General features: G+C 37.5%; 1 protein-coding gene across 1 annotated transcript in view; it reads right to left on the minus strand.

Annotated features, from left to right (window-relative positions):
- The window catches only part of LOC140956956 (nuclear pore complex protein NUP107), a 46,812-nt gene that overhangs the window by 8,870 nt on the left and 17,232 nt on the right, over positions 1–20,710 (minus strand). The window contains exons 7-12 of the mRNA XM_073413945.1: positions 9,526–9,684; positions 8,630–8,722; positions 8,357–8,524; positions 7,917–8,015; positions 6,264–6,496; positions 6,132–6,189 (exon numbers count right to left, since the gene is read on the minus strand). Of these exons, the coding sequence (XP_073270046.1) occupies positions 6,132–6,189; positions 6,264–6,496; positions 7,917–8,015; positions 8,357–8,524; positions 8,630–8,722; positions 9,526–9,684 (810 nt within the window). The remainder of the gene's footprint in view (positions 1–6,131; positions 6,190–6,263; positions 6,497–7,916; positions 8,016–8,356; positions 8,525–8,629; positions 8,723–9,525; positions 9,685–20,710) is intronic.

The raw sequence follows: 20,710 nt of genomic DNA on the forward strand, positions 1-20,710 counted from the left end.
TTCTGTATAGGGTTGCACTACTACTGACCTCGAGAAGCTCACGAAGTCACGTCTTCGGTCTGTAAGTTTTACATTTACGCATTTTATTTAAAGCATGAAATATTTTAACAGCAGGTTTTCATGAAATCTTTTACGTTCAGATTTTGGTTATGCAGTATTTATTTAAATTTAAAGAAATAATGTAATTATGCATGTTGGTTACGTTGGAATTGGAAATGTATAAGAATTCGAATATTGGGCTTTAGGAGAAGTTGAAAATGATTTGACTATATTAATTTTTAGGTCAGTAGTACTGATGTCCTCCTTATGGGTCATAAGTTAATCTTGAAAAGTATGAATGCTTTTGGGACTTGTAGAAATTCTAGGAAATTATTGATGGTTCTTGGTTGCTAGTCGAGTGAATTTTTGAGGATTTCATATAAGCAATAGCGATTCGAAGACTACGACAATCTTTAGGATTATAAATGTACAATTTGAGTATTTTAAGTACCTATAAAAATGTAAGATTAATTATGAGAATTTATTTAGGATGCATGCTCTACCCAGTTGGAATTAAGGATTGAATTGCAGGAATTGAGAATTTAAAGGACCTAATTGTAATAACTAATGATTTGAGGACCTAAATTCAAAAAAATGAAATTCTAAGGGACTATTTTCGAATTTACCAAATTTTGGGATTAAATTTTGAGTTCGAGAATTTAAAAGTTTAATGAGGTAAAGATGGAAAATTTTATGAGGACAATAATGCGGATTTCGAAGAGTTGTAGGGCCAAAATGTAAGTTTGGAGAACTGTAAGGTCCATATTACAATTAAAAAAAAAAAAATTTAGGGATTAAATGCGAACTTTTGAGGAACACTTGGGATTTTAAGAAATGTAAGACGCGTTATGGGAATTAATTTTGGGTTTAATAAACTTAAGGCTATTGAACCTTATGATACGGGAAATCTATAAAATGAAATGGGGAATACTGAGGACTCACGGGTAACTGTGGAATTTTCGAGATATAGGGAAAAATTGGATGATGTTCGAGGAAAGTAAGAATTAATTTTACAATTTTAAGAAATTCGAGAACTTATTTAGTAGTAAGTGAGAATTGAACGTTTTAAAGGATAGGACTTTTCGGTTAATTAGGCTCGAAGGAACTATAGAATATTTAGATATTTGGGTGATAATGTTATAATGAATGGTAACCAAGGACATTGTAGGATGAATTAATCTTAGGCGTGAAAATTTAAGCGTTAGTGAAATAATGTTGTGGCAAATTAAGAATTTAAAGTAATGGCGATTTAAGATAAAGCTGATCAATTAATTAAGTTATAAGATTAGACATTAAGTTAACTTATTTTTGGGAGCTTAAAGTTTGACGTATTATGAGTTTTAGTCATGATCTTAACAGTTAAGATTCTACCTTGTTGGAATTTAATTTTGCTAGAAAGTTGGGTATGATTGATTGTTGGGTTATTTGATAGACACATGTAAGAGATGATGTAGACACCTTGTCTTGAGGAATTTTGAAAGTCATTAAGAAACTTGGGACTAAGCGGATACTATCTAATACTACTTGGGTTGCGTAAGCTTGAATTTTCAGTTTATGAGATAGGTGTTCATACAAAATTTTGGGTGAAATAAAAACAAAAAGAAACGAGTTGTGTTCATCATAAGTTATCAATGAATGAATATTAAGATTTTTATCGACTAAGAAATCTAAATTTTGATATGAGAATTCTAGAATTTTATGGGTTATAAGTGAAGTTGATTTATTAGGGTTAGTTTAAGGCTACCATGGGGTAACCTATTAAGTTTTATACGCTAGACTTAATTAAGCATTGAGAATGCGACATTTGTTACAATGAGCAAGGTCCAGGATCTTAAGTCTCAACTAGATTGTAATTAGGATTTGAAGGACTTTAAAATATAGGTAGGAGATTGATATGATATATTTTGGGTTTTATGGATTAACGTTACTCGAGGATTAAGATTTGCAACTATTTTATATTTGAGATGTTCTTGTAAATAGTTAAGTTACGTAAATTTGGTGCCGTAAGATAAAGATTCGATTCAAGGATCTTAGGCTAATATTATTATGGAATTGAGATAAGGTTGAACTTTTTAAGTGTATTACCAAGGATAGTAGTCGATCAGTAATTTTTGGTGCTAAGGTTTCTTGAGTTGAACTGCATAAATGCTAATGTAATAGGTTGGTCGACATTATGGGTATAATATAAGAATAGTAAGATGCAATAAAATTCGGACTGCCATTTCCAATATGGGGAAGTTTGAGAAAAGTTGAAATTCGAGGTTATAAAAAAAAAATAGAACTAGGTCACCATGAGTTGTTTTAAGTTGCAATCCGCAAACGAGAATTTAGGTAGGCAAATTTAATTAGGATAGAGGAGACATAAGGACAGTTTAACACTTATTTTATCAGAGTAGCGCAGCGGAAGCGTGAATTATTGGGATAGTAGAATTAAGAGTTTAAAATTTTCGTGTATCGAGGATAAGCGAATTTCAGGGACGAAATTCAATTTAAGGGGGGTAGATTGTAACGTCCCGAAAATCTGAAGGTCCACATGAACCACATGCATGCGAGTTATTAAATTCTTTGGTACTTTATTAAATTGTTTTAAAGCATAAAATGCATGTTTATTCCATGAATTTGTGTTTAATTATTTTTGTGCATTTTATGTATAATTCATGCATGATATGATTTAATTCATGAAATTTTAAAAGTTCACGCATTAGGGTGTCTAGGTGTATTTCACGTTCGAACGAGGATCGGAGACAGGGGAACCTTCAGGAAAATTATTTTATTACGCGATTTGTTTTTATAAATTAATTTAAAGTGTTTTTATGTGTAATTTTCAAGAATGAGAATATTTGAGTATTTTTACATGCAAGATTTTTATTTTTAACGGTACGTGGGTTTTATCGAATCGGGGGACTTTTTAAGGGTTCGGCTAATATTTTCAAAATCTTTCCACCACGAAATATTTTTCGGGAGTGCGTTTGGACTTAATGGGCCTACTTCTAAGATTGTTTGGCTTAAAATCCTTTTAAACTCTTAATTATCAAAATTTGGCCCATTAATGGATTGTTAGCTATTTATTTATTGGTTAATTATCATCTTAACCTAAACCTAAACAATTACCACAGCCGACACCCTCCTCCAACCAGAAATCTCCTCGTGAATTGCTGCAACTAAACCTTCGGTGTCACCGTTTCTCCCTCAAGCAAAAGCTTTTCCCTTCGGCCATGCATTCCTCGAGCGTTTGTTCAAGATTAATCACCAAGGCACGCATTGTATCATTTCTTTTGCATCACACTCGTTTAATATACTACTGAATGTGTTCTTGCATTGAAAGTTTTGATCCAGCCATGAGCATTAAAGATTTACGATATTTACGTGTCTATTTCATTTCCCTCGGTTGTGCTCATGATCTTTCTGAATTTTCGTGTAAGGGGGGCTGCTGTATAGATTCATCAGGGAGCTGTTGTTGTCGAGAGGGATGGGGATTAGTAACTGGAGTCGAAGCTTGATCGATCTAGGTGTGTTTCTTTGAGGGGCCGATCGGTGTTTGTTGTAGGGTGTTTCGGTTTGGCATGATTTAAGGTTTTGGGGCGGGCTGCGATGCATGGGCTCGAACCAAGCTGTGTTTCAGACCTTTTAGAGTCTAGTAAGATGTTAGGAATGAGCCATTGATGTTTGGTCGAGGGTGAAGATCGATCCTTGGGAATTTAGCTTGACCGAGAGAAGATATGCTAGGTTTGGTTGTTTGCTAAGTTTGGCTTGTGCAGCAACATTAGAATTCGATTAGGCTTGGTTTAGGAGGGTCATTAAGGACTAAATGGTGAGCCTTAAAGGCTGGACACGTTAGGGGAGGAGGTGGACCGAATATATAAGGGGTTGGAGACAAGTGTTGGAATATAAGTGTACTATTGGGGGTGGCCGAGAGTTTGATATGTTCTGGAATTTACAGCCATGGGTTTAGGGACCTAATGACATTGTTTTAGGAGCATTATAGTGTTTTTAGGTGTGATAAAAAGTTGGGAATAATTTGGGTGTGTTCGAGTCGATTCGGATTAAAACCGGGACCACGGTCCAAGTTTTTAAAACGAATCGTTTAAGTTCTGATTTTTGGCTCGAGTTTACGTCTAGGAATATTTTTAAATATGTTTTGGGACATTTTAAGGATTTTTGTAAGCTTCGGGTAAATTTTAGAGGTCCAGGGTTGAAACGACAATTTTTGGGTTTATAGGGGCAAAATCGTCATTTTGCACCCGGGGTGAGATGTTAGTCCTAGCAGCGCCCTGAGCACAAATCATGATATTTTTAAATGTTCATGCATCACGTTTACGATTTTTAAGCTATTATAATAATTATGGTGCATGTTTGGTTTAAAGGAATTAAGAGAGAAAAAGTAAGAAAGTGAAGAGCACTCCGTCTCCGCCGCGCCGCGTCGTTATTTCGTTTGTTTTCTGTGAAAACAAACCAAGGCATGTTTATATCTTCTTTCACTCTTCAATCAAGCCATATAGGTATTTTTAAATATCGCAAGTACATGATTTTATTGCAAGAAGATCGAAATTGTTCATATTTAATTATGTTAGTTAATTATATTACGTGCAAATATTCATTTTGAGATTTATGCGATATTGCTTGTGGTCACTTTACTATCATGCTTAAGTCCGGTCGCCAGTTACCGGCCCGGTCGCCAGTTACCGGTCAGTTCAGTTGTTTCACCCAGTATACTGTGGCAGTAGTCTGATCAGACATACATTATTAAGTCCGGTCGCCAGTTACCGGCCCGTTCAGTTCAGGGACCACTTGCGTAGACCATAATCTCACCAGAAAATTATGACAAGTTATTTCATTACAGGGCTCCAAGGAGCAAACATTTTCACTATGATATTTTCAGTTCAATTATGCACGTACTATAATTACCATTGAAATGATATTTTACGTTACACCTCAGTACAGGAAATTTTCACTTGCATGCGACTTTATTATTTATTTACTTGTTATTTACGATATATGCATGCTGAGTCTTAAGGCTCACTAGACTTGATTGTTGTAGGTACTGATGATGTCGGGACCGAGGGCGGGGATCAGTGAGCCAGCTCGAGTCAGCAGTAGTGGAACCCGAGGACCTCACTTTTCAGCTTTTAATATTTTGATCGCTCAAACATTTTTATCAGTTGTTGGATTACCTTAACTTGTTATTTTGCGAACGATAATTTATTCGCTGCTATTCTGAACATTAAAAACTTGAATTATCAGATTATTTGTGAATGAGGCATTTTAATTACTTTAAAAAGAAAATTTTTAATTTTTCCGCAAATTTTCAAGTTCGTATTTTAGAGGCCTCTACAGTGAAAGTGACGAAACAAGCTCACACAGGATGAAACATTTGTATCAGACTTCAGCAGAGGCATAGTACCACAGGAATTTGAGATCTCACACTAAATTATAAGTTCTTACTTCCAACATATAGCACCTTTCGGAGGTATTTTCTCACTTTCAGAACCCATTTCTAACAATTCTAGTAGAGTTTGTCACTTAAAAAGCAAGCTCCGGGGCAATAAGAGTGCATTTCGAGTCTTGGACAAGCACAATCACAAGGCTATGGGGATAATACAGAATATCCCATCCAGCAAAGCTAGCTTCTTGATCAACCAACACAAATCATTTGATTAAAGATTGGAAAGTAGTCGTTCAATTTGGGCTTAAGATGGAAAAGTAGTCGTTCAATTTGGGCTTAAATGGCAGGCAGCATACAGATTTCAGGATTAACATTAAGGATACAACAAATCGTAAATGATGAATTAAATGAGGCAAAAGTTGTATGGGCAGATGTTTTTCCAGAGCAACTAAAGAAGAAAGAAAAAGCATTGTCTAGAAGTAACTGATATGTTCTAAAAAGAATCTTTTATGCCAGAATGGTAACAAAACATTTCTCAATTGATAGTTACTATACAAGGTGTAAAAATCAAAACACGAGGAAACTATTTAAAGTCAAAGCCTTGTATCAATTAAGAGTTTATGATGCAAAGTGAATTGACACTATGACTCCGAAGACTGTCATGCATATAACATAAGTCAAATGAAAGCTTTCTGTCAAAGACAGTTACCTCAATTTGCCTCTGGTGCTCCTTACATGCCTGAGCAACCACCTCGTGCACAGTGTCACTATATTTTCAATTTACATCAGTCAGTCATGAGACAGAAAACAGAAACTAATTTCATCAGCATAACAAGTTTACCTTGAATGAAGTTTCTGGAGGAGAGACGAAAGGTTCCTGGGCTGTTGATTCAGGATTTGATGAGGCCAACTATCGGGCCCACCAATTGTATGAGAGACATCTCCTTGCCCAGGACTCCTCTCCATCGCATCATCAAAACTCTTAGACTGGTCAATTCCACCTGGTCGCAGACGAGCTATTTCGATATCAACCTGGACATCAAGCCATGATTTGGCCATTGCCCAGCAAGCAGACTGAAAAACAAAAGTAGCTTCAGGTCTTGATAATTAATACAACGCAAGCTTGAGTACATGAAAGTGCTCCATAATACACAACTGATGTCAGAAAGCAAACGCAAAGAACTCATAGTTATCATGCTTAACTCATAATAGAAACACCGATTCAACATGGTCAGAGAGGAAGGGGCGAGAGAAAACATCAAACTTTTGACGTTGATTTTTTATAAGATGTGTTTGAAGTGTGCAGATATTGCCCTCAGCATGCATGGTAGTTGATATCTGCCACTACAACATCAGATCAGAATGAACATGGAAAGTGCTAGTGTGGCTAAATATAGGATAATATTTGGTGTGTTTAAATCTTGTAAATTAGATAGGATAATATTCTTTTCTGATTTTTTGGAGGTAATTAAATTACTTATAATCTACATAATATGAATTAGTCCGGTGAAATAATACAATCAAGATTTTGCTCTCATTTCACAAATAGATATGAGCCAAAAATAAAACACAACAATGACATTTTCCTATTAAACAGAGTATATAACATTGAAAACCCCGGAGGTTTGGCCTAACTACAGATCCACCCTTCTTAACTTTGACTAACCGAAAGGACACTCCTCGAGGTTTGCTCAGCCTTACAAGTTACAAACTTACAGTAAGGTGCACAGGCAACATTCACGAAACCTTGGGAAGTGCCATTGTAAGTTTGGATAAACCTGTTAAAGGAAGCTTACAGTTGGAGATTCTGAGAATACTTGATTGTGAAATATATCATTTATGTCAAGTTTATATCTTGTTATTTTGTTGCACTTTTTCCATAGATAGGTGATTATGTATTTTTCTCCATGTCATACTAGACCTGTCATTATTTATATTGTACTGCAAAATGAGCACTACAAAGTAAATAATTTTTCATCACTTTAACTGATATGAAAAACCACAAAGGTTGGCCGCGTAATTTAGTTAAAAAAATTATCACGAGTAAGAAAAAGTTAGCTATTTTGTTCTTAAGATGTACTCAATCACCTATTTCTCATTGGTAAGCAACATGACGAAGTATGCCATTGAATTCTTTCACTTCAAACTTGGATTACCCACTGAGCACTGACAAACGTTTACAAGGCAACTTACGAAAATTTGAGCATCAGGTAAAACTTCCATCTCCCCCCCAAAGCAATCAGACCTAGTAAGTTTTAAACTTGCGAACAAATTTAAAGGTCACTAACAAGTTTTGGAAGGAGATGTGGGATTTTTGTCAGAGACATCAATCTCTATTCAACAGAGAGTTGAAAACGAGTTTAGAAAACAATAAAAGTCTTAGAAACTGTTCAGTGCAATTATTCCATAGGTTAGTTAATGTGAAGTAACTTCATTCAAAGAGAAGTAAGAAAAGACAAATTGCAATCAAGAGCTGCATGACTAGATAACATACCTCCCAATCTGTACAAACCGGAAGAATGCGCTTCAAATTGCTGCATTGGACTGCATACACTGCTCTTTCATATTTGCCACCATCTTGTTCAGCAATTTTCTACCATATAAAGATAAACCATCAGAAGGCGTCCATTCTACAGGGACAACATAAACCATAAATGTTGACCATGCATTCATTGAGAAATCGCAACCATGAGACTCAAAACATGTACCAAATCCTAGTCAGAACTCAGAACATTAACAAATGTACAGAGAAAAGTATACGAATAAAATTTGAACGAAAGAACGGAAGATTCTAACTAACAACCAAAATCAAACGGTAGACATGTATAGTCCTGGGAAACTCGATAGAAGTATATGTATAGAAAGAATAACAGAAGCATATAACAAGCTTAACAGCATATGCAATCACTCTTGAGTAGCTTTTTCATCACTTACTTCGGATGCACAATAAGAGGCCCACTTCCAAAGATGCCATTGGTGACCGATTCCACTATCCAATTCTATGGCCTGTAGCATCCTGTTCTTGCCATTTTTCTTTAGGGCTTCAGGAGATGGAAATAAACTGAAATCTCCAAAGGGGCACAGAGTTGCAGCCCTCCATGGCTGCCAAAAGGAGTTTCGTCATCAGGCAATGACATCAGATTCTGTCTTACAGTATATCCAGGAAAAATCGATAAACACGACCAAATATTTAACTAAACCTTGTACCTGTCCAGCAGATCGGCAAAGATTACCAGCCTCTTCTAGTCTTCCAGCTCTCAGCAAAGCCCAGACATCTTCCAAGAGAGATTCATCTTGCTTCTGCATTAGAAACGATATGGCTTTAGTAGTATCGAATATTAACATGGAGAAAGTCTTTTAAGAATACATACTATAGCACAAACAATACGGAACCAGGATGAATTTTACTGTATCAGAAACATGAAATGAGCTGTGGAGCTTAAATGGAGGAGTTGCAATTTGAAAGCTAAGAAAAGAACTGTCCAGCCATCAGCAAAGTAGAAAACAGACAAGACGCAGGGTTAGAAATATATTATGGCCATAAAGGGTCATAACTTTTCACCTTTCTAGACTTCGTTTAATATCCCCTCAAACATCTAGTTAGCCATCCTTGCATCCCCAGTTGCACCAAGATCATAATCAGAACGGAGTTCTGCTAACTATGCATGGTATATTGCAAACCATCTCAACACCATTTTATGGTTTTTGCACGGACCAGTGTTTTTTGTGGATTGAAATACAAATTTGACAGAAACAATTCTATCGAGTTTAATTTAAAATCATAAACTATATAAAGAATATTTTACTAAATTTAAGTAAAGAAAATTTTAGAGGCCTTATACAGTTGCATTACCCTCCTTAATAATGCTTGTTCTAGATTAAATAACTCTGAACCAGTGAGAGCCCCACTAGACCAAACTCATTTCCTTCAACAAAACCATGTTTCAAGAAGAAAAAACCACAGTGAACTTACTGAAATATAAACTTATAACACAATGAGTAACATATATTCTAAAATTTAAACAACTATAAAGGCAGAAAACTTTAAGGTGATGACGAACTGATAATTTAAATTTCACATGTAGACTTTTTGGAAGGACTACCTTGTCATCAGGCAGCAGATGAGCATGTTCGCGGGTTGGAGCATCAAAATCCAAGTGGTGAACAATTTTTGGATTGAAGGCACCTTGTTTTAGATGGCGTTGAGTATGATGCCACACACCTGAGCTAGGGAGATAAGTGCCCACATGAGATCCTCGAACCTGCAGAATAAAATTTTACATCAACTCGGCACAAGTATTCTGAAGCCTAAAGGGTGCATTTGGTTGGCTGATGGGAATAATATGAGATAACTACAGAAAAGCTAGCTGACTTGATAGAAGAAAATATAATTTATATTTTTATGCAATTTGACTATTTCATGCATATAAAATAATATGTTTTTGTATTTTCCCAAATACACCTCACCACTCTTTCCCCGTCACCTTTCCTCTTCACCACACACAAATTCACCTTTATTCGTACGTTAGCTCCTCCGTCATTACTATCTTGATAGGTTCCACCCCTATATATAACAAGATAACTAAAATCCACAAGAATTACAAATAGGAAACTACAATGCAAAGTAACTTCGTTCGAGCTATAGGAGCTGCAAAAAGGGAGAAAAAAGCTATACCTGGAAAGCTACAATAAAAAAACGTAACAACTTGGGAACTAAAAGATAAACAGCAGTATCTTAGCAGTTACCACCAAAAAATTTCTACTCACATTATTTACGCCTTTCCTGCTATGCGCTTTGCTTTATTTATGACCTCACCTAGATATTATGACTCTTATTATCAAGCAATATGTTTCCTGAAATCATTCTCAAATACACTACTCCATGATTTTTGCATCCAAATTCCAAATCATCTCCCGTGACGTTTGTTTCCTTGATTCTTTCCACAGCATAATTTGGGGATCTAACATATTTATTTACAACAGATTCACTCCACTTCATCTCTTATTCTTAAACTTGAATTGCAAGCCCATTCTTTACTATGTGAAGCTTAATCGGAACTGTGAGACATCTCTTCTGCGTAGCTTTCTCATCAGTTCTCCCCAAAGCCAAGATGGAGATATGAAGAAGGTTGATATTATTGTAGTAGAAAGTAAGACTGAAATGCTAGATTGGGGGTTTGGATTTGTGGTTAGATTCGACGTACGTACTGTAACAAAATATGAAGGCAAACATGAAGAAAGAATACATTTTAGTGTATCTTATTCATTAGTCATACACACATATATATAGACTTTTAGTCCTATGTTAGGAAAGTTATGTTAAGAAAGGAAACTAATCAAATCACTACAATCAATGCCTAAAATCAAGGTAAATTACTAATCAACTCCCTACAATCGGCCCAACAATCAAGGTAAATCACTAATCAAATCCCTAAAATCAAGGTAAATCATATCTACATATTTCCTATTTCTATATAGGATCTATAACACTCCCTCAAGCTGGAGCATAGATATTGATCATGCTCAGCTTGTTACAAAGATACTCGACCCGAACTCCATTTAAAGCCTTTGTGAAAATATCTTCCAACTATTCTCATGTCTTCACATATCTTGTAGGGATCAAAGCTAGCTGAATCTTTTCACGGACGAAATGACAATCGATTTTAATATGCTTCGTTCGCTCATGAAAGACGGGAAGAGAAGCGATATGTAGAGCTGCTTGGTTATCACATCACAATTTGGCTGGTATTAAGGTTTTAAGACCTACTTCAGTCAGAAGCTGATATATCCAAATTATCTCAAATGCAGCTTTTGTCATAGCTCTATATTCTTTCTTTTTTTTAATAGAAAACTAACTTTATTATAATAGTGAAAAATTTTGCAATAGACGCGGATGAGTAATCCGCAAAAAGCGTTACAAGAGAAGTCGCTAAAGCACTACGCTATGACACTATCACAGTATTCTCATGACCATACAAATTTTTAATCCCTAACTATGTCTGAAATACATAAATGATTGTATTCTGGCAACTTTGTCGTCCAATTGGCGACTCTGAATTTTATTTTCTCCCAGAACTTCGTCCACGGACTCCGACACATCTTCAAATATTCTGTTTTTTTTTTCCAACCATATCGACCAAAATATGCAATGAGTTATCATATACCAGAATCTGGAGAATCTTTTCGCTATGGGACACCCTGACTCCATAATAAATAGATCTTGTGCCATCCTCGGAAATGTCCATTGAAAACCCAGCTCTTTTAAAACTTTCGTCCAAATACCACTCGAGAATGAGCAATGCAAAAGTAGATGATCTTGATTCTCCTCTTGCTTTCGGCATAAGCAACACCATTGCGGGCATAAAACACAGTCCGACCACCTTTTTTGAACCGGGTCACATGTGGGTAGTTTCCCCAAGGCCACGATCCGCGAGAAAATTTGAACCTTTTGTGGGACGTGTACTTTCCAGATATTACGAAAATAGGAAAATAAGGGGAAATTTGAGATCGGGAAGAAAGAGTTGTGAGAAAATCTAACAGAAAACAACCCTGAAGGGTCCCCCAACCAAACTCTAAAATCCTCGATACCCACCTCCAGTCTGACTCTCTCTAAGACTCCTAAAAGATTAGCGAACTCACCTAACTCAACCTCGTTAAAATCTCTTCTAAACCTCACATCCGAAATGAAAGAAGAATTGACACTGCTATTGACAACATCTACGAAGTTACGGATAGGTTTGTTGGTTGAAATGCAAATTTGAAACAAAGATGGAAATCGGTCTTTAAACGAGGCCCTCCCTCCAAAACATCCTCCCAAAAAAGAATGATATTACCCTGTTTTGGCACAGCCCTAATCAGTTGATGAAAAGCCTGGTAAGAACGAGAGATAAATTTCCAAGGACTTCTGAATGTCGCTTTCCCGCCAAACCCATGTCCCACTCGTTGTCATGAAGACCATAGATGCTCTTAATTACTTTTTTCCAGGACGTCCCCCTTTCCACTGAACATCTCCACCACCATTTTCCAAGAAGAGCCTTGTTCCTGAAGCATATATTCCCCAATCCCAATCCTCCTCTGTCCTTCGGTTTACACATCTGCTCCCACCCGACAACATGACACTGCTTCTCCCCGTCTCAATCATCCCACAAAAAATCCCTCATCAATTTTTCCATTCTTTTAGCCACCCGAATTCGCACTTTTTCCAACTTGCTAATTTCTTGAACATTTTAGATACCACAGGTTCCAAAAAGTCCATCTTTGTAGGATTACCTCCCAAAGGTACCCCAAGATACTTAATCGGCCACCTTTCTTTTTTACTTCTTACTTTTCCATGAAACTAGATTTCCCCCAACAAAGACACAATAACAAGATGTAGATATTCGATCATCCTTGGATTCTGCCCAGTCAGAATATGAAAACACTCAACCTTTAGTATGACAATGATTGATATACAAGATACCTCATCCAGGTGCTCGTTTCAAATAACACAAAAAATTCAACAGCGGCTCAATGATTAACTGTTGGAAAAATCATATACTTAATCACAGTACCAACTGAATATGTGATATCTGGACAAGTCATAATAAGATAATTTAAATTTTCAACCAATGATCTATACCTCTCAGGATTATCAAATAATTCACAAATCATCTATACCTCTCAGGATTATCAAATAATTCACCATCTTTTGTGAGCTACAAATTGGAATAATTGGAGTACCACATGATTTAGCCTCCAAATTTCCTGTTTCAGACGATAAGTGAAGCCCATGTTTCATTTGAAATAAGAAGACTCGTTTATTAGCTCTCGTTACCTCAACACCCAAGAAGTATTTTAAAATCCCTAAATCCTTCGTATGAAACTGATTGTGAAGAACGGATTTAAGAGAGATGAAACACCTACAATATCATTTACAGTAGTGACAATATCGCCCACATATATAATCAACAAAATTAAGACCACTGCAGATTGTTTGTAGAACATAGAATTATCGGACTTAATTTCCTTCATTCCAAACTACTCAATTGCCTCACTAAATTTGCCAAACCAGGTCTATGGGCTTTTTTTCAAACCATATAAGGATTTTCAAAGGCGACACACTTTCCCATACTCCACTTGAGCAACAAAGCCGTGTGGTTGCTCCATATAGACTTCCTCCTTAAGGTTACCATGAAGAAAAGTTTTGTGGGACGTGTATTTTTAATAAACAAAATCAAATGTCCTTAAGGTCACCATGATGAAAAGTTTTTTTTTTTTTTTTGGAATCATAAGAATCGATTTCCCATATGATTTTGGAAAAAGCCCTAGAGAGAGAATTATTTGAAAATGCTCTCTCCCTTTTCCAACCATTGCTCAATCGGGTTCTTGCTTTGCTCCTCTATCGCCTTCAACTCCTGAGTTCCGTCGATCGCATCTTTCCCCAATCACCAGCGTTTCAAATTTTTTTCGATTTCCAGTACGAAAATGCTTCCCTTCATGCCGGCTCCTTTGGCGGTCAGCATTCTCTTCTTTTTATCATGGTCACTAAACTAATTCCACCACCGATTTTCAACGAACTTTTGTGAACTCCTCAAGTCATTTCAAATTTTTTTCACCTGCTTGTTCCTTCTCCTTTTGTGGAACCTTTTTGTCCGATAGCTACTCCTGTCTCTATATTCCAGTGTCAACTAACATCGTTTTTGTTCAATTCGACAATAACTATAGATAATACTTCAGCCATGAACAGAGGGACGCTTGGGGACAACCTCAAGACAGTTTGTGAGGTTAAAATAGAACAAAAATTGTTCCTAATCAGTAGGGCGAGGTCGGGTCTTATTGTGTGGTTGAAGGAGAGAACCAGAAATGCGACATATGAGCTGGAAGTGGATTTGGAATGCTTACAGTGGTTCGTGCTGAAAATGTGGGAATTCATTAACAAACCTCAATCATGTTCCGAGTACAATAGATTCAGAGGTAGAGAATCTGTTATAATTGTGCAGAAATTTGTGAATGGTCGAGGAAGCTATCTCGAGGTCTCTAAATTTGGAGGGAATGGAAATAGGCAGCGCATCATCATACCAAGTGGGCGATTTGAATGGGGATGGAAAAGTATAGCTCACAATCTGTCCAGATTTATGAAACAAAGAAGGGATAATTTAATGCTCACTAATGAAGGGAGGAAACCTATGGAAAAATCACAAAAGAATGGAAAATCATGGCCTAATCACAGCACAAAGGGAATTGCAGAAGATGAAACATATGGTCATTTACCAGCATGTATGGTTAAGGATTGGAGTAAAGCGCTCATCATAACAAGGGAATGTGTCAATACTTCATTGGACTTGGTGCGGCTCACGCTTGGGAAGGCGGTCCAGAGGATTGTTCAAATATTTCCATTTCAGGCCAACAAAGCATTATGGTGGCCACACAATGATGAGGATGCCGACTTTTACATGCGAATGAAGAAATGCTTTCTGGAGAAACAAGTTACTTTATCATTTGAGAGATGGAGGCCGCAAATCAATTGTGAAGATGAAGTGTTTGAATGCTGCTGTAGTTGGGTGAGAGTATTGGGGTTACCTTGGGACTTATGGACCACTGAACTTTTCCAAAGTATAGGAGAACAATGTGGAGGCTTGTTGAGCATTAGTCATGATACTATTCATCTAAAAGATTTGTCAGCGGCAAAAATTAAAGTTGTGGGATTGGAAGGCGGGTTCATTAATAGGAATATGAAGATCCTAACACAGAGAGGACCTATGGATATTCGAATTATAGTGGATTCGGTAAACTTAGCCGCATATGAAACCTATGAGAAGAGATCTTATGCTCAAGTGGTGGTCAATGGTGCTAGAGTGTTGGCGGGTTGGGGTACACCGAAAATAGTTAATGGAAACGTTGGTTATGTACTACCTAATAGTGACAAAAGAAGATTGGATTCGGAAAAATTCAAACATCAGCAACTACCAAAGGATGAAGGATCCTGTGAGACTAAGCACAAAAATCAAAAACTGAGTTCGGGCATCACAGCTAATTACAGACGACAAGAGGGTGATGTCACAGGAAAAAATTCAGATGGAAGAGGCTGCGCTTCAGAACCTTTGCATCGAGGCAGGCAAGTCAAAATACTACAGAAATTAAGGCCGAAAGGAGAGGGCGAATTTTTGAAAGGTACGATTAACCACACAGAGGAGGAGATTAATCCAAAAGAAAGAACATTTGATTTTGTTTATCAGAGGAAATATGCGAAGGCAAAGAAAGAGGAGGTGAAGTCTGCACAGCGAGGGACTTCAATTCTTACAGTCATAGAGGATGAGATTCAAACGGATGAGGGGGATGATGGGAAATGGGAGCAAACACTATTACAAAATGCAATGGATGACAATGCAGAGGATATAGGGGACAACAGTGATGGCAGCAGTCAAATTTCAGCAACTTCAGAATAGTCAACTCCGCATTCAATGGAACTCGAAGGTTTAAGTGACTTTTTTGAATTATCTCCGAGGAAGAATGAAGAAGGGGTGGGGACACCATTGGCTGAGAAGTCGGGTATGTCTGGGAAAAATTCCTTAGGGCAACAATTATGGTCGGAAACAGTTAAAGGAAGTAAAGGTTTCGAAGTGAAGGAAAGTGAGTGGGCGGTTGAAAATGAGTGTTTACTCAAGATGGGTGTAGAAAAAGTGGACTTCTCGATCTCACAAGAAGAAAGAAAGGTTGGTGGACAGACATTAGTGTAGTCTTAGTAGGAGTTAGGAGGGTGACAAAGTGAATTAATGAAAATATTTTCTTGGAATATTAGGGGTGGGGGGTCAGCTAGACGTAGGGGGTTGATACGGGCCGTCCTTGTTAAAGAAAAACCAGATTTAATCGTTTTGCAGGAAATCAAAAGGGAGGTGGTGGATAGGAGATTTATTGCCAGTATATGGAAATCAAGGTTTGTGGAGTGGGTTACTTTACCAGCATGTGGTCGGTCAGGGGGAATTTTGATTATGTGGTTAAGGATAATTTGATCGGGGAATTTTCGGCTTCAATAAATATTCAAAAGGATGAGTACAATGATTGGTGGTTTACGGCTGTTTATGGGCCATGTAAACCAAGCTTGAGAAATAATTTTTGGGATGAATTGGTAGGGCTCAGAGTTTTATGTGGAGAGAGATGGTGTGTGGGGGGTGACATCAATGTGGTTAGAACTTCAAGTGAGAAAATGAATAGTCGTTCACAGACTTCAAGCATGCTTTCTTTTGATACATTGATACAAGAGCTGGAGTTATGCAATCCACCTTTATTGAATGGAAAGTTCACGTGGTCGAACTTAAGGGTTACACCTATTTGCAGTAGATTGGCAGATTCATGTTCACGACAGGATGGACTGAAATTTTTCCATTTTATAGACAAACATTATTGCCACGAATCACCTCAGATCACTTCCCAGTGGTTTTGGATTTGGAAAAAATGAAGCGAGGACCAACGCCTTTTAGATTCGAGAATGTGTGGTCAAGGGACAAAAGCTTTAAACCTTTAGTAATATCTTGGTGGAATAATGCGGTATTTCAAGGATGGGAGGGATACAGATTTATGATGAAACTTAAGGCGTTGAAGATTGAAATCAAGAGATGGAATGAGGAGGTTTATGGGATGGTGGACATGAAAGTGGCGGAGTTAACACGAAAAATCAACATGTTGGATGAGATTGAGAGTGAGGAACGGGGGTCGGAAGAAGTATGCAATCCACCTTTATTGAATGGAAAGTTCACGTGGTCGAACTTAAGGGTTACACCTATTTGCAGTAGATTGGCAGATTCATGTTCACGACAGGATGGACTGAAATTTTTCCATTTTATAGACAAACATTATTGCCACGAATCACCTCAGATCACTTCCCAGTGGTTTTGGATTTGGAAAAAATGAAGCGGGGGCCAACGCCTTTTAGATTCGAGAATGTGTGGTCAAGGGACAAAAGCTTTAAACCTTTAGTAATATCTTGGTGGAATAATGCGGTATTTCAAGGATGGGAGGGATACAGATTTATGATGAAACTTAAGGCGTTGAAGATTGAAATCAAGAGATGGAATGAGGAGGTTTATGGGATGGTGGACATGAAAGTGGCGGAGTTAACACGAAAAATCAGCATGTTGGATGAGATTGAGAGTGAGGAACGGGGGTCGGAAGAAGTAACGAATGAAAGAAAAGAAACAAAATGGTTGTTAGAAGATTTGATATGTCGAAAAAATCAAATTCACTGTCAAAAAAGTAAGATTAAATGGATTAAAGAGGGGGATCAGAATACAAAGTTTTTCCACTCACTTTTGAATCATCGGAGGACTAAGGCTACAATTAACAGATTGGAAAGGGAGGATGGATCGATTATGAGTGATGAGGACGAAATTGTATCCATTGTTTTGAAGTTTTTTGAGAAGCTGTACGATACAACAAATACGAGAAGTTGGGGGATTGAAGGTGTAGAGTGGTGCCCCATTGATGAATTTTTGGGTCAAGAGTTAGAGAAAGAGTTTTCAGAAGATGAAATAAAGAAAGCGGTTTTCCAGTGTGATGGTGGTAAAAGTCCAGGGGCTGACGGATTTACTATGGCTTTTTTCCAAGAATGTTGGGATATAGTTAAGACAAATATCAAGAGGGTGTTCGATGAATTTTATCGAACAGGAATCATAAATGATGTTACCAACGAAACATATATTTGCTTGATCCGGAAAAAAAATGAGTCCTTCAAAGTTAAAGATTTCAGACCGATAAGCCTCATAACAAGCTTGTACAAGATACTAGCAAAAGTCTTAGCTGAAAGGATCAGGAATGTGATATCAAATACAATTTCAGAATCCCAAAATGCTTTCATCGAGGGAAGACAGATACTCGATTGTGGTCTTATAGCGAATGAATTACTTGAAGAGGGAAGAAGAAAGAAAAAGAAGGGATGGGTGTTTAAGGTGGATTTTGAAAAGGCCTACGACAATGTGAATTGGGATTTCCTAGATTTTGTGTTGATGAAGAAGGGGTTCGGACAGAGATGGAGAAAATGGATTAAAGGATTTGTGTCGAACGTATCATTCTCGGTCATGATAAACGGGAGGCCTAGGGGAAAAATAAAGGCGCATAAAGGGCTTAGGCAAGGAGATCCATTCTCTCCTTTACTGTTTAATTTGGTAGTGGATGTTTTGGGGAGACTGATTGACAAAGCTAAGGAAAGAGATCTGATAAAGGGGATTGAGGTGGGTAGAGACAAGATAGAGATTTCTCACCTTCAGTTTGCGGATGACACACTGTTCTTTGTGAGGAATGAAGACCATATCAGGTTTTTGGTCCAAATTGTAAAATCATTTTGTCATATGTCTGGATTAAAAATAAACTTGGAAAAAGTGCCTTGTTGGGTATACACTGTGAACCAAGTGAGGTTGAATTGTTGGCACAAGAAATTGGATGTGGGAAGGAGAGTTGGCCTATTACTTATTTGGGAATGCCTTTAGGTGGAAAGCCATTAAAAGTTTCGTTTTGGGAACCCATTGTGGCTAAGGTGTCCAAAATTAGCATGTTGGAAAAAAGCTTTCTTGTCAAGAGGGGAAGATTAACTTTGATATCATCGGTTTTGAATTCTATTCCGATATACTACATGTCTCTATTTAGAGTACCTAAACTTGTTGCGGAGTTGATTGAGAAGATTTCAAGAAATTTTTTATGGGATGGAGCGGATAGAGATGTGAATTGCCACTTGGTTGCGTGGAAGCATGTGTGTAAACCTAAGGATAAAGGGGTGTTGGGAATATCATTTTGAGAAAAAAGTCCATGTTGGGAAAGTGGTGGTGGAGATTTTGCGCCGAAGATGGAACACTGTGGAAGAAAGTTATCATGAGTTTATATGGGCTACAAGATAATGGGTGGGATGCGGGTTTGGCGAGAAATGTGACGTTTAAGTGCCCTTGGAAGTTTATTTCCCGACTATACCCGACGTTTCAGCAGCGTGTGTCTATAGGGGTGAGAGGGGGTAATAAGGCTAGATTTTGGGAAGATAGGTGGTTGGGGGATTCTTCATTCAAAGAGCTTTTTCCTGCTTTATTTCAATTATCAACAGTTCATAATCTGCCAATTTCTCACTTTGTCTTTTTCGATAATGACTTGTCTACTCAATCTTGGGACTTTCATTTTAGGAGGGAGGTTAAAGATGATGAACTCTTCCAGCTGTCAGAGCTTTTAGGGGTGTTAGAGAAAGTTAGGTTGATTGAAGGGGTAGATGATTTCCGAGTGTGGAGAGGGGATTCTTCTGGGGTTTTTTCGGTCAAATCATTCTTCGAGTCTTTTTTCCCATCTTCGCATTTTCCACTTTTTCCTCTAGTTCATAAAATTTGGAAGGTTCCGGTCCCGAAAAAAATCCAGGTGTTCTCATGGACAGCTACTCAGGGTAGATTACCGACCTCGGAGATGATGCAAAAAAGATGGCCATCCATTGCTATTTGTCCTAGTTGGTGTGTGCTGTGTAGAAATGATTCGGAAACCCAGGATCATATGCTCATCCATTGTCCATTCGCGAGAGGTTTGTGGGCTAAAGCGTTGAAAGAACTTGAGTTGGTTTGGGTGACGCCAGAATCAACAAGGGACCTATTTGCTATGGACCTAGGGGCTAGGACAACTTACAGGCACCAGGGGAAGAACTTTTTGGCGTGTCGTGGTTCAGTGCATATGCTGGAGAGTATGGTTGGAAAGAAATAGAAGAATTTTTTATGACAAGGAAGAAACAAGAGAACAATGTTGATTGGTCTTATGTTTACCATTAAAAATTAACGTCTCATGTACCTCATGATATAGTGGATCACTAGTCCATTGATGTAATTTGCTACAATAATTTTAATAAAATATCGTTTCTTATAAAAAAAAAAAAGTTTTTTTGATGTTTAACTGATGTAAGGGCCAATTATGAGTGGCTGCCATGGAAATAAATAACCCGACTGAAGTAAGTTTAGCGACATGAGAGAACTTATCAGAATAATCCACACCATACGTTTGGGCATAGCCTTTAGCAACAAGGCGGGATTTCAATTTAGCAATAGATCCATCAGGATTGACCTTAACTATAAACACCCATTTGCATCCGATTGTCTTCTTTCCTGCATGTAATTTGACCATAGTCCAAGTATCACCCAAAGCATCCATATCTTCAATCATAGCATCACACCATCCAGGATGAGATAGAGCTTCATTAACAACCTTAGGAAAAGATATAGAATCAAGAGATGCAATAAAGGAGCATGAAGATGATGACATGTGATTATAAGACACAAAAGATGAGACTGGATCGGTGCATTG

Source organism: Primulina huaijiensis, chromosome 14 (assembly GCF_012295235.1).
Source record: "Primulina huaijiensis isolate GDHJ02 chromosome 14, ASM1229523v2, whole genome shotgun sequence".
NCBI lineage: Eukaryota > Viridiplantae > Streptophyta > Magnoliopsida > Lamiales > Gesneriaceae > Primulina > Primulina huaijiensis.